The sequence below is a fragment of the Corythoichthys intestinalis genome, chromosome 18 (genome assembly GCF_030265065.1).
Source record: "Corythoichthys intestinalis isolate RoL2023-P3 chromosome 18, ASM3026506v1, whole genome shotgun sequence".
Classification (NCBI taxonomy): Eukaryota; Metazoa; Chordata; class Actinopteri; order Syngnathiformes; family Syngnathidae; genus Corythoichthys; species Corythoichthys intestinalis.
In genome coordinates, this window is record NC_080412.1 from 38,585,648 (window position 1) to 38,599,082 (window position 13,435).

Consider the following 13,435-nt stretch of genomic DNA (forward strand, 5'->3'; position numbering starts at 1 on the left):
CATGGTTGAGGATTACTCATGTGGACAATTACAGGCCTCTCTAATATTTTCAAGTGGGAGAACTTGCACAATTAGTGGTTGACTAAATACTTATTTGCCCCACTGTAATGATTGATACTAGTTAATCATGGCATGACATTCGCTTTAGCGTAGCTCTATCTAGTGGAGGCATGACACAACCCCAACCACTACTGCTATTAATACTACTACTGCGCCTTATAATGCGGTGCACCCTATAAATGAAAACAGTTTTAAAATAAGCCATTTATCGAAGGCGTGCTTAAACTCCGATGCGCCTCATAGTGCGGAAAATATAAATAATATATAAAATGTAGAGATGTATTTCCATTTATTCACACAAATACATATCTGTTCATTTCACATGGTTGTACATGATCTTCTCATAGAGTTATCTACAGTACAAGGACTTTCGCTTCCATTGTTTTGTCTAGATATAGGCAGCACTAGACAGCAAATATAAACGGTATGCTCGCCGAGATTGGGGGCTCTTCTTTTGGGGTCACCTCGTGATATTTTGGGAGATGTGTCCTGATCGATCAGCTTTAAATGACTCTTTGCTTAAAAAATGTATATATTTTGGGTGATTAATGCTTTGTTTTAGTTGCTGAATTGTGTGTTGTCATCTCCTGTTCGTTAAGAGAATTAAAGAACCTGTAAAAAGGAAAAATCGACTTTCTTTTCCTTAAAAAAAAATGAAAAAATGTGTATCTTTTGACAACATTCTTTCACATCTTGATTATTTTGTTGCTTTGTAGCCGTTAAAAACCCGATCTGTTTCACCTGATTCCAATCTTGTAGGAAAAAAATGCTGCATCGTACAAAACAAAAAATTTTTTTTGTTTATTTTGACGCTATCCTTAATGTATATATTATTTTGTTGCCTTGTAGCCCTTAAAAAATCTGAAAAACCCGATCTTTTACACCCGATTGCGATCTTTTAAAAATTACGTGATCAGATCAAGGCAAGGGCGTAGGTTTTCATAGGGACGGTAGGGCCATAACACAACCAACTTCTCAAGATCCTCAAATTGTCCCCACCAACTTTTAAGCAAGCTTAGTTGCATTATATAATGACTTCAGTAAAATAGGGAATATAGCTTGTCTTCCTATATGTTTTAAGGATACAGTAGAATTGATCCTACCATTATTCCGTGGATTATTTTCATTATGTTCGACTTAAATTTACCCCTTTTCTCTTGCTGAATGTGCCAGTCAATTTTTTCCCTCCTAAATTGCATGTTTGATTGGCTGATGACTTCACCGAACCCCCCCCCCCCCCCAACACACACACACACGCAAAACACACACACAACAGCAATCACAGCCGCTACAGAAATGTCAACAACATGCCGCTTCCTCTGCCACCTTCGGAGTGAAGGGATATTAGAAGGTTTTTTTTTCGGCCAGCAACCACTGTAAGAAATGTAAAAAGACGTCAATGTTGTGGAAGTGGGGAACACACCACTAGTTTTGCTACAGAAAGTCTGACCTACATCAGAGTTAGCATAACAAACTGTGAATTGGCTAACCTGCAAAACCTGAGTAGGTAGTTGCTTAGAGAGAAGTACTGTATGTGTTTTCCACTGTTAATTAAACTGTGAGAAATGTAGTGAACTGAAGTTTACCACCTACTCTGCAATTTTCATTTTTATTCTATTTATGTGGTCTTAAAGCAGTCCAAATGAACTTTCATTTTTTGATGAGTTTGGCTGGGCTTGTGGACAAAAGCAGTAGTGTTTTACCTGAAGGAAGGCTCCATTTTTATTTATGTTATTTCCTGACTAAGAAGTTTTTTCAGTTACGTTTAATTTCTTTATTTAGACAGACAATGTTGAGTGGTCAAATGTTTATTTTTTGCGTTCCTGGATTGTTAAGAGATTATTAACAAGTTTGTATTTATTGTGTATGTTAGTATAATTTAAGTTATTGTCAAATATTGCGATTTAAATTTGCTAATAAAATCCAGATTTTTCTGGAAGCTTACAAAATGTTTCTGCGGAGCCCCCCGGGTGCCAGGGTAGAAAAAAAAAAATCGTAGCTAATCTGTACCCACAGGTTTTACAGATTACTAAACTGTACCCACAGATTACTAAACTGTACCCACAGATTAGTAAATTTTGGGTGCAGATTAGTAAACTGTACCCACAGATTACTAAACTGTGGGTACAGATTAGCTACGATTTGTTTTTCTACCCTGGCACCCGGGGGGCTCCGTAGATTACTAAACTTTACCCACAGATTAGTAAATTTTGGGTACAGATTAGTAAACTGTACCCACAGATTAGTAAATTTTGGGTGCAGATTAGTAAACTGTACCCACAGATTACTAAACTGTGGGTACAGATTAGCTACGATTTGTTTTTCTACCCTGGCACCCGGGGGGCCATCACCCATTATGATGTTAATACCGTGACTGCAGCGAGAAAATGTTGAAAGAAAATAATCTTTATACGTATGGATAGTGAATGGATGGTTTAGTAATCTGTGGGGACAGATTAGTCTGTGGGTACAGATTAGTAAACTGTGGGTACAGTTTAGTAATCTGTGGGTGCAGATTATCTATGATTTTTTAAAAATTTTCTACCCTGGCACCCGGGGGGCTCCGTACTATGGAGCCCCCCGGGTGCCAGGGTAGAAAAAAAAATCATAGCTAATCTGTACCCAAAGTTTAGTAATTTGTGGGTACAGTTTACTAATCTGTACCCACAGAATACTAATCTGTACCCACAGATTACTAAACTGTACCCACAGTTTACTAATCTGTACCAACAGATTACTAAACTGTACCCACAGTTTAGCAATCTGTACCCACAGATTACTAAACTGTACCCACAATTTACTAATCTGTACCCACAGTTTAGCAATGACCCGGAAACAGTAGTCACCATTGTTTGGCGGGGACTCCAAACTACTACTACGGAGCCCCCCGGGTGCCAGGGTAGGAAAAAAAAAATCGTAGCTAATCTGTACCCACAGTTTAGTAATCTGTGGGTACAGTTTACTAATCTGTACCCAAAGTTTACTAATCTGTGGGTACAGTTTAGTAATCTGTAAAACCTGTGGGTAAATATTGCAAAAAAAAAAAAAATCTTAGCTAATCTGTACCCAGTACGGAGCCCCCCGGGTGCCAGGGTAGAAAAATTTTTAAAAATCATAGATAATCTGCACCCACAGATTACTAAACTGTACCCACAGTTTACTAATCTGTACCCACAGACTAATCTGTCCCCACAGATTACTAAACCATCCATTCACTATCCATACGTATAAAGATTATTTTCTTTCAACATTTTCATTTCGTTTCATTTAGTAAACTGTGGGTACAGTTTAGTAATCTGTGGGTACAGATTAGTATTCTGTGGGTACAGATTAGTAAACTGTACCCACAAATTACTAAACTTTGGGTACAGATTAGCTATGATTTTTTTTTCTACCCTGGCACCCGGGGGGCTCCATAGGAAACATTTTGAAAGCTTCCAGAAAAATCTGGATTTTATTAGCAAATTTAAATCATAATATTTGACAATAACTTAAACTATACTATAATACTATTATAATAGAAGTCAATATAAATTTTTTATGCATTGATCATTTATTTTATAAATGTATAAATTTCATATTTTTTGAGAAATGTAGCCCTGACCCCTTTCACCCAATCTGTTTGGTCTTATTAATGTCCCATCCCCAGCAAAAAGTGTCGTACATGTAGGTTATGCTATCCCTACCAATGTTGAGACCAAACCTACGCCCTTGGATCGAGGACATCCTTAGTATAATCTTTTCTTTTCAAACAGTTATGATATAATTGTTGTGTGTTTTATGTTAAGATTATCTGTGTTTTTACTTAAAGAAATGTGAATGGCTAGTTGTACATTCTGAAAGTGAAAAAGAATGTGTTTCAAAAAGAAACAGAGAATGACAGCAGATTAACTCTATAATCCCTGCCAGCATCGAATCTGTGATTGATCCGGGTTTAACACGCTTTGCTCGCGTGTAATTTACTGCGACGGAACCTGACGCTCAGCGAACACCGTCGAATAAACACTGACACACAAACGCGTGCGTCAGCCTAAAACCTCTGCTTAGTTTGTGACACTGACCGCCACTAAATGATGTGATTCCTCACTCTGAATCTTAACCCAAAAAGCAACAGATTGCACCGCAGGAACAGCATCTTTAGCGACGACGAAAATACACGCCTGACATCCACTTTGCTAAATTACATCCCTGCGTGCTCCCGTTTTAACTGATTGAAATGCAGGTTTCCCTTTTTTTTCCCCCTCCAAATCATAACATATACTTTAATCTGTCATTGTTTGAGAGTGCCCGTGTGCATATTTGCATGTAATCTGCACGGCGGCGTGGAGTGTTCACTTGGCCTGCATTCAACCGGGCAAGCTCACAGGATTAGCATGACTCTTGCTGATGCGTTTGGGGACATGAACACAGGGAACGAGAGGGGATGAGAAGTTACGATGTGTATAAAATGTCTTTATAAAAGATAATAGGAAGACAATTATAAATATGGGTTTGCTAGGACTTAGAAAGGGGGTGAGCAAGAGGTCAAGAAGGGTTTTGATTTTAGTCTGGGTGATCCAGCAGTGGATTACACTGAAATATGTCAGTTTTTTGTGGCAAATAATTACAAAACAGAAAGTGAAGCGAACTAGAATGAGTGCGAACAAGGTGAAGACATTTGGAGGCTGGCTTTTGGCAGCAATCTTGTTGTCTCACCCTCTGTGCGCAGCTCTAATCCCTGTCCTTCAACACATGGCACATACACAGAGAGGGGCATGTACTCTACACATGTAAGCGCACCAGCAAATTACTGCTCAGATGGCATGGAGAGGGCTTTACTGGCAATTTTGAGTGAAAAAAGCAATCAGAGCAGATGTCAGAGCAGCTCAACACATCCGTATGCTGTCACTATTGTCGTTACGTAACCAGCCCAACCCCCATCTACTGTTTTTTGGGATGCCGCCACAAGTCTGACGCCAGATGCTTGTCAGTCCATTCATCCGAATCCGTTAAAACAGTGATTTGAGAGTGCTATCCCAGATAGCAAAATATAACCGGAGCGGACATGAGCCAGATGTACTGCAAATTTTGGCCCAATTTCGTAAAACGGATCCACCCCAGTGTCTTTTTGAACAAAGGCCCAAACTCAGTAGGGAGTCATGTGCAGAGGTGGGAAGTAACTGGGGTTGTTCCGATCATGTTTTTTTGCTCCCGATCCGATCGTTTTAGTTAGAGTATCAGCCGATCCCGATATTTTTTTTTTGCTCCCGATTCAATTCAAATCATTCCCGATAATTTTTCCCGATCATATACATTTTGGCAATGCATTAAGAAAAAAAAGAATAAAACTCAGACGAATATATACATTCAACATACAGTACATGAGTACTGTATTTGTTTAGTATGACAATAAATCCTCAAGATGTCATTTGCATTATTAACATGCTTTCTGTGAGAGGGATCCACTGATAGAAAGACTTGTAATTCTTAAAGGATGACTTTGTATATTGTGACTAAATATTGTCATCTAGTGTATTTGTTGAGCTTTCAGTAAATGATACTGTAGCCATTTAACTGAGCTGGCCAAATGCATGATGGGAAGTGCAACCATGACTCAGCGTAGTGGCACCATTTGATATATCTTCTCAGCGTTGGGAAAAAATACATGGTGTTAAGAAAATGATCGACTACAACCATTCTTCCCTACATTGCTCCCACGTCATATCTAAGTGTTGAAAGGGGGATTGTAAGGTTCCAAAGGCTGTCAAAATTCTTTCTACCCATCATACGCTTCCTTATTGCTCTATATATAGGTATGACGGCGCTTTTATAGATTGAACGCGACAATGCGTGAGTGGGTCGTGCAGCGCATGCAATACTTATTTAACGTGATTAATTAGAAAAAATAAATTACCGCCGTTAACGCAATAAATTTGATAGCCCTACTTTAAGCCAAAACTACTCTGGATGAGTGTAAGACACTTTGTCTGTAACATTAAATACAATTAGAAAATGATTTAAATAAAAAATATATATATATTAAAAAAAGGCATGTCCGATATTTTTTTGCCGATTCCAATAATTTGAAAATGACGTGATCGGACTCGATCGATCGGCATCCCAATCGATCGGGACATCTTTAGCTAGCATAAGTCCCTTTCACGCACGCTGAAACACCAGGAAAATCGCGGGATTTAAACGTGCGGCAGTCCTATGTGAACACAATTTCCCGTGTCACCTGACACGGAGATTACACAGATATTTCACGGGTCGCGTCTTAGTATAATGCCTGGGACTTTCCCGAGAAGCGGCGTGCGTCAAAGCAGGCGTTAAATTCCCGGGTCACAGCACGATGGCTGATCACGTAAATATCATGGCAGGCCAATTGTCACTTCCTCTGTCTTCGCAGTAAGATTAAAAGCGGTAAAAAACATCGCAAATATCAACATAGCAAGCTGGAAATAGCTAAATTAAACTGAAAACATAACGAAATTAAATTGCTAAGGGATCGTAGAGCTGAGGACGAGAGTCTATCGTCCATCTTTGGAAATGTGTGGTTTATTTTGTTGCCGATGTTAGGGTCCGCTACTGCGGAAACAAGGTTGTACTTCAAAGCAGAAAACGGAGGGATCCGTTAAAGGGTTTATTAAATACAAACAAAAATACACACGAATACTAACCTAAGTGGTAGGCTGACAGTCGATATAAAATACCAGCACAATGTAGGGGATTTCAAAACAAGAGTGGCAGAGGTGTCGAATGGTGCCGAGCAAGTTAATATCTAGACACCCTTCTCTTGGATCATCTGCACCTGAGCTTAAATACAGTCTTGATGAGCTTGAATTGGCTGCAGTTACGACGTCGGGAACGCTCCCTATGGAACAAAACACGATTTAACCAACATTGTGACAGCCGATGCCGACCAAAAATGACGTAATGTCCTGTTTATAAAATCGCGCCAGCAGCCCTCCCCACACAGAGAGCGCCAGTGGGCAACACGGGACAAGTCTGTGAAAGTGTCCAACCCACGTAATTCTCGGGACATCTCTATATGTGTGAAAGCAAAGACGCAAGTAAATCCTGCGTCACCTTACACGGGAATTTTCCTGGCTACAGTGGGGCAAATAAGTATTTAGTCAACCACTAATTGTGCAAATTCTCCCACTTGAAAATATGAGAGAGGCCTGTAATTGTCAACATTGGTAAACCTCAACCATGAGAGACAGAATGTGGGGGAAAAAAAACATAAAATCACATTGTTTGATTTTTGAAGAATTTATTTACAAATCATGGTGGAAAATAAGTATTTGGTCAATACCAAAAGTTCCTCTCAAAACTTTGTTATGTACCCTTTGCTGGCAATAACGGAGGCCAAAAGTTTTCTTTAACTCTTCACAAGCTTTTCACACGCTGTTGCTGGTATTTTGGCCCATTCCTCCTTGCAGATCTCCTTTAGAGCAGTGATGTTTTGGGGCTGTCGTTGGGCAACACGGACTTTCAACTCCCTTCACAGATTTTCTATGGGTTTGAGATCCGGAGACTGGCTAGGCCACTCCAGGACCTTCAAATGCTTCTTACGAAGTCACTCCTTTGTTGCCCTGGCTGGGTGTTTGGGATCATTGTCATGCTGAAAGACCCAGCCACATCTCATATTCAATGCCTTTGCTGATGGAAGGAGATTTTCACCCCTAATCTCTCAATACATGTCCCCATTCATTCTTTCCTTTACACAGATCAGTCATCCTGGTCCCTTTGCAGGAAAAACAGCTCCCAAGCATGATGTTTCCACCCACATGCTTCACAGTGGGTATGGTGCAATTCAGTATTCTTTTTCCTCCAAACACGAGAACCTGTGTTTCTACCAAAAAGTTGTATTTTGGTTTCATCTGACCATAACACATTCTCCCAGTCCTCTTCTGGATCATCCAAATGCTCTCTAGCGAACCACAGACGGGCCTGGACGTGTACTTACTCTAGCAGGGGGACACGTCTGGCAGTGCAGGATTTGAGTCCCTGGCGGCGCATTGGGTTAATGATAGTAGTCTTTGTTACTGTGGTCCCAGCTCTCTGTAGGTCATTCACTAAGTCCCCCCATGTGGTTCTAGGATTTTTGCTCACCGTTCTTGTTATCATTTTGACGTCAAGGGGTGAGAAGGGAGTTGCAAGTCCGTGTTGCCCAACGACAGCCCCAAAACATCACTGATCTCGAGGAGATCTGCTTGGAGAAATGGGCCAAAATACCAGCAACAGTGTGTGAAAAGCTTGTGAAGAGTTACAGAAAACGTTTGGCCTCCGTTATTGCCAACAAAGGGTACATAACAAAGTATTGAGATGAACTTTTGGTATTGACCAAATACTTATTTTCCACATTGATTTGCAAATAAATTCTTTAAAAATCAAACAATGTGATTTTCTGTTTTCTTTTTCCACATTCCGTCTCTCATGGTTGAGGTTTACCCATGTTGACAAATACAGGCCTCTCTAATACTTTCAAGTGGGAGAACTATTAGTGGTTGACTAAATATTTATTTGCCCTATTGTATGTGTGTGAAACGGGGTATATTAATGCACTATAACAACAAAATGAAGGCAAATGGTCTGTTTGCATAACAAATCCCAAGCATCTGAGTTTGGCGACATTTAATAGTCAAGAACTATAACTCCTGTGCGGTGCCGTGACCAGCCCTAGTATAAAGGCTTCTAAATTCACAATGAAGGAAACATGCATATTGGGACGAAACTGATAATGAAAAACCGATGTCATTATTATCATTGTATCATTTTAAAATATTCATTTCGGCCGATACTATCTGCTATCCGATAATATCGGACAACTATAGTTCTGACAAGCGTCAAAAAACCTAGAATGTTTTTATTTCGGAGCAACAGAATGCTAAAATGTTTTTTTCAAGACAATTCTGTAATCAACTATTTCAACAGACAAAGACATATCATTAAAAAAAAAAACAGTCAAAATGGATTGTAAGATCAATTTCAAAATAAAACCAAGATGGTGTGGCTCTGGGGAATCTGGCTGGATGCTCAGTGAGGGCTTTTGAGGCTATGACACCGTTGACGTACTAGGTTGAGGACTGTGAAAAGCTTTTAAATGATGTAAAATAAACACTAGTGCTTATGTCAAATTTTGTTTTTTTGCCATATGTTTACTATTACTACAAACATGTACACTCACCATTCAAATTGATAACACAAATACAATGAACTGTGAGCCAGTTTTTATTACAGTAAAATATCTGCTTAACTAATACAGCGATACAACAGGGGCAACATGTTAGACCTTTCTCTGTAATAATTCAAATATTTAGACAATGTAGTCAAATTTGAGCATTGTCATCTATGTACATTTATTTCTTGTTCTGTATTTCATATGCACAAAACCTGTGAATGGTGAGTATATAACATCAAGCAATTCTGAAAATTCTCATTTTCCACCATGTGCATTAAAACAAACCTAACAAAAGAAGAGGGGAAAACATACCTGACAAGATGTAAATAGTTATCAAGAATATCCAAAGTGTAATATGTTCCATGCCCAAACCAGCTTTGCCAGTTTCCCTCCTTGGTTCAGTTCCCAGTGCGCACTTGTGGTCTGCCTCAGCAGCGACTTCTTTTTGGTCCAATCGGGGCTCTTTTTGCCCAACTCTGAAGATGGAAGCAATTTGTCCAGCTCGCACCGTGAGATTTGATTCCTTTTTTTCTCCCGCTGGTGTTGTGATTTGTCTGTGAACCGGAGGCGCAGCAGTCGGCTCGGCTCGGCGAGGATAAAGCAGCTTAACGAGTGGGCAGATTATTTCCCAGATAGCCTCCCCCAGTCCCGACCGACAGCTATCTGTCACTGCCCAGGGGGCCGGACACCACCGTGCAATACCCCACCACCACACAACCACCCCTTCAAAAAAAACAAAAAAACAAACAAAAAAAAAACACTAAGGCCACAAAGAGGTCACTCAAAAGGCAGGCAACAGGAAATTCGCATGACAAATACTGGCCTACTTTAAAATATGACGTATATTTTTAAAAAATGTCTTGCTTGGTCAAAAAAATATTTTACATTGAGTTGTCTAGTAATGTACATAAATAATAAATAACATAAACACATATTGAGAAGTGACTGCACTCCCATTAAAAATTTTAAGGACTAGATATGAAGTGGGACATAAATAGATCAATAAATATATACATATATTGTTATCATTTTGTTATTATCATTATTACTACAATAAGCAGTATACAGTGCTGCTCGAAAGTTTGTGAACCCCACAGCGATGGTCAGATTTTTTGTAAAAAAAACTAAAATAACCTTATTAAATGTTAAGTTATACCCAAATCCACAATACTGACATTTCAAATAATGGACTGAAACAAAAGAAATAGTTATATTGTCATTCTTTATTTAACAAAAGTGGTTGATTTAAGAAAAACTCAGATATCATGTGTGCAAAAGTATGTGAACCCCTTCAGTTAATAGGATATTGCGCCTCCTTTTGCAGAGATTACCTCAACCAAACGGTTTCTGTAGTGACTAATCAGCCTCTCACATCTACTTTGGGGGATTTTTGCCCATTCTTCCTTGCAGAACGCAGTCAGTTGAGAGAGGTTTGATGGGCGTCTGGCATGAACTGCTCGCTTCAGGTCCCGCCACAGCATTTCAATGGGATTTAGGTCAGGACTTTGACTGGGCCAGTCCAGAACACGAATCTTCTTCTTTTTCAGCCATTCCTTGGTTGTATTGCTGGAATGCTTTGGATCATTATCCTGTTGCATGATCCACCTTCTGCCAAGCTTTAACTTCAAAACAGATGGCGTCAGGTTATGTTCTAGGATTTGACAATATTCCTCAGAATTCATGATTCCCTGGACTATGTGGAGTTGTCCAGGTCCTGAGGATGAAAAGCAAGCCCAGATCTTGACATTCCCACCTCCATGCTTCACTGTTGGGAGAAGGTTCTTTTGGTGGTATGCAGTGTTGACTTTTCGCCAGACATGGCGGTTTTGGTTGTGACCAAACAGTTCAATTTTGCACCTACATCAGTTGATGAAAACTCTTTTTAATTTAGTCTCGACAACACAACTGTTAAAAAAACAAAAAAAAACCTGCTGAATTGATTGATTAGGAAATCAGGTTGAAATAATAGAAAATTCCAAAATGTTGAGGGGGTTCACAAACTTTTGAGCAGCACTGTATGTACATGAATATATATACATACAGTGAGCCCTCGTTTTTCACGGTTAACGGGGACCAGAACCCGCCGCGATAAGTAAAAAAACAGCAAAATAGCGCCCCCCACCACCCAAAAAAAATATTTTTCTTGTGTGTTTGTGTGTGTTCAATGTATTCAGATTTATCATTGGAAAGAGATGGATATTAGATATGTTTTTTCCCTTTTTTCCCCAAACCATAAATAAAAAAAAACAAAAACCTTTTATGAATATATACATACAGTATACTGTATATGTAAGCACTTCAAATTTAATAATTATGATAAGTTCTTAACATGTTACTCATTCATTTTCCATTCCGCTTTTCCTCATGAGGGTCGCGGAGGTGCTGGAGCCTATCCCAGCTAACTATGGGCAGTAGGCAGGGTACACCCTGAACTGGTTGCCAGCTGTTGAAATTCGCCCCCCCGGCCCAGACGCACCCGGGGACAGCACCAACCAAAACAAGTGCCGCTCGGCTGACGCTGCCTTGCGTGCGCCCGCCGGGAAGGCCGAATCTCGCGCGTCCTCTTATTTTAACCCTTTGTACTGACTCCATGTTTCAAAAGCTTGAAGAACACTCACCGAAAACAGGTTGACAATTTATTCGTCGACAATGGTAAAAACAAGGCAAAAACAGACGACGGAGGGACAATTCTGGATCCAAAACAAGGCTACATGTTTCCGAGCAGAAAAAATCTGTCTTATCTCAGTGTCCAGTCTTTTTAAAGTCTTTGCTGACGCGGGTCATGTCGAAGGCGCGTCCGAAGGTGGGTCTGGGCGTTGCCCTTGGGCCTTCCCCTTGGTGGCCGGTTTTAGGCGGCTTAGGTTCGTGCGCGGATTGGGACACCCGCTATCAACTTTGCTGTCCGGGCTGGTTGTACTTGTTTTAGGACAAAGTGCTTTGTCCTTGGAGTTTGCTGGGAGAGCTGATTGCTCGAGTTGGTGCGTCAATATTGTGATAAGACGGCATTGTGTATCTCTTCTATTTCTTCTCATTAAACTATGGTGTGCTATTTATTTTATATTAGTAGTGTAGTCCTACCATAAATATGAAACTGATACTATTTCCTGATTAATTATATTACGTGTGTTAGAGTAATGCAAACAGTTAGACGGTGCCAACCTGTACCATATGTATGTGTTAGACTATATATGTGTTAGACTAATGCAGACAATTATATGGTGTGTGCGATGACGATATCTTTTCCCCTTTACAGCCAATCGCAGGGCACAATGAGACATACAACCATTCACGTACACACTCATACCTACGGACAATTTAGAGTGTTCAATCAGCCTACCATGCATGTTTTTGGGATGTGGGATAAAACCAGAGTTGCCGGAGAAAACCCACACAGGCACGGGAAGATGCAAACTCCACGCAGGAAGGCCAGAGCCCGGGATTGAACCCTTGATCTCAGAACTGTGAGGCGGACATGCTAACCACTCAGCCACCGTCCCACCAAACTTATTTTGAAACAAGAACAAAGTAGAAAACTGCTTGTTTTGATTAAATGCTTCATTGGGTTAGGGTCCAAGCTGCTCACTTACACACAATGAGATGCCACAGCAACTGTTTAACAAGTTAAACGATGTTGACGCGTGCGGCGCTTTGAAGTTTCGGCTTGCAAGCTCTCTGGCAAGATCAAACGTTAACGTCTGTCAATCATCGTCATCACAATTTTTTGAACAATTAATTGATTAATCGGATAAATATCCTTTTTTTCAATTACCATTCAACCAATTCAATTTACCTTGAAGTTTTTTTGGCATGTTGTAAGTAACAGTTAAGACAAAATGGATGACTATTTGCTTCAAAAATAATATTTCATCACAGCTTCCTGACTTAACTTTAGTCTACAACTGTATCAAATTCGTTGGCAACTAATTTATTAATCGATTTAATCGATGAGTTGTTGCAGCCTTATTAAGAAGCTGGTTTAGACGGTAAGATGTCCGAAAGTTGGCAAAAATCTGAATTGTTGTTTTTCAAAGTAAAAGCAGATTTTTGTTCAGGTCCTACTTTGACTTAACAAAAATATAATGAAAAAAATCTGATAATATTTACAACTGAGAAGTTATATTCATGTTATAATTTCAAGAATTTAGACAACTTTAAGGTATAGAAGGTCCTAAATGATTAATTGTTGCACCTGTAATACATGAAGGAATC

At 39.7% G+C, this 13,435-nt stretch overlaps 1 protein-coding gene across 1 annotated transcript in view; it reads right to left on the bottom strand.

The window, feature by feature from the left end:
- LOC130906146 (nectin-1-like) overlaps positions 1 to 9,842 on the bottom strand; it is a 32,015-nt gene extending 22,173 nt beyond the window's left edge. The window contains exon 1 of the mRNA XM_057820126.1: positions 9,539 to 9,842. Coding sequence (XP_057676109.1) covers positions 9,539 to 9,590 — 52 coding nt within the window. The 5' untranslated portion in view covers positions 9,591 to 9,842. The remainder of the gene's footprint in view (positions 1 to 9,538) is intronic.
- Between the last annotated feature and the right edge of the window lie 3,593 nt (positions 9,843 to 13,435).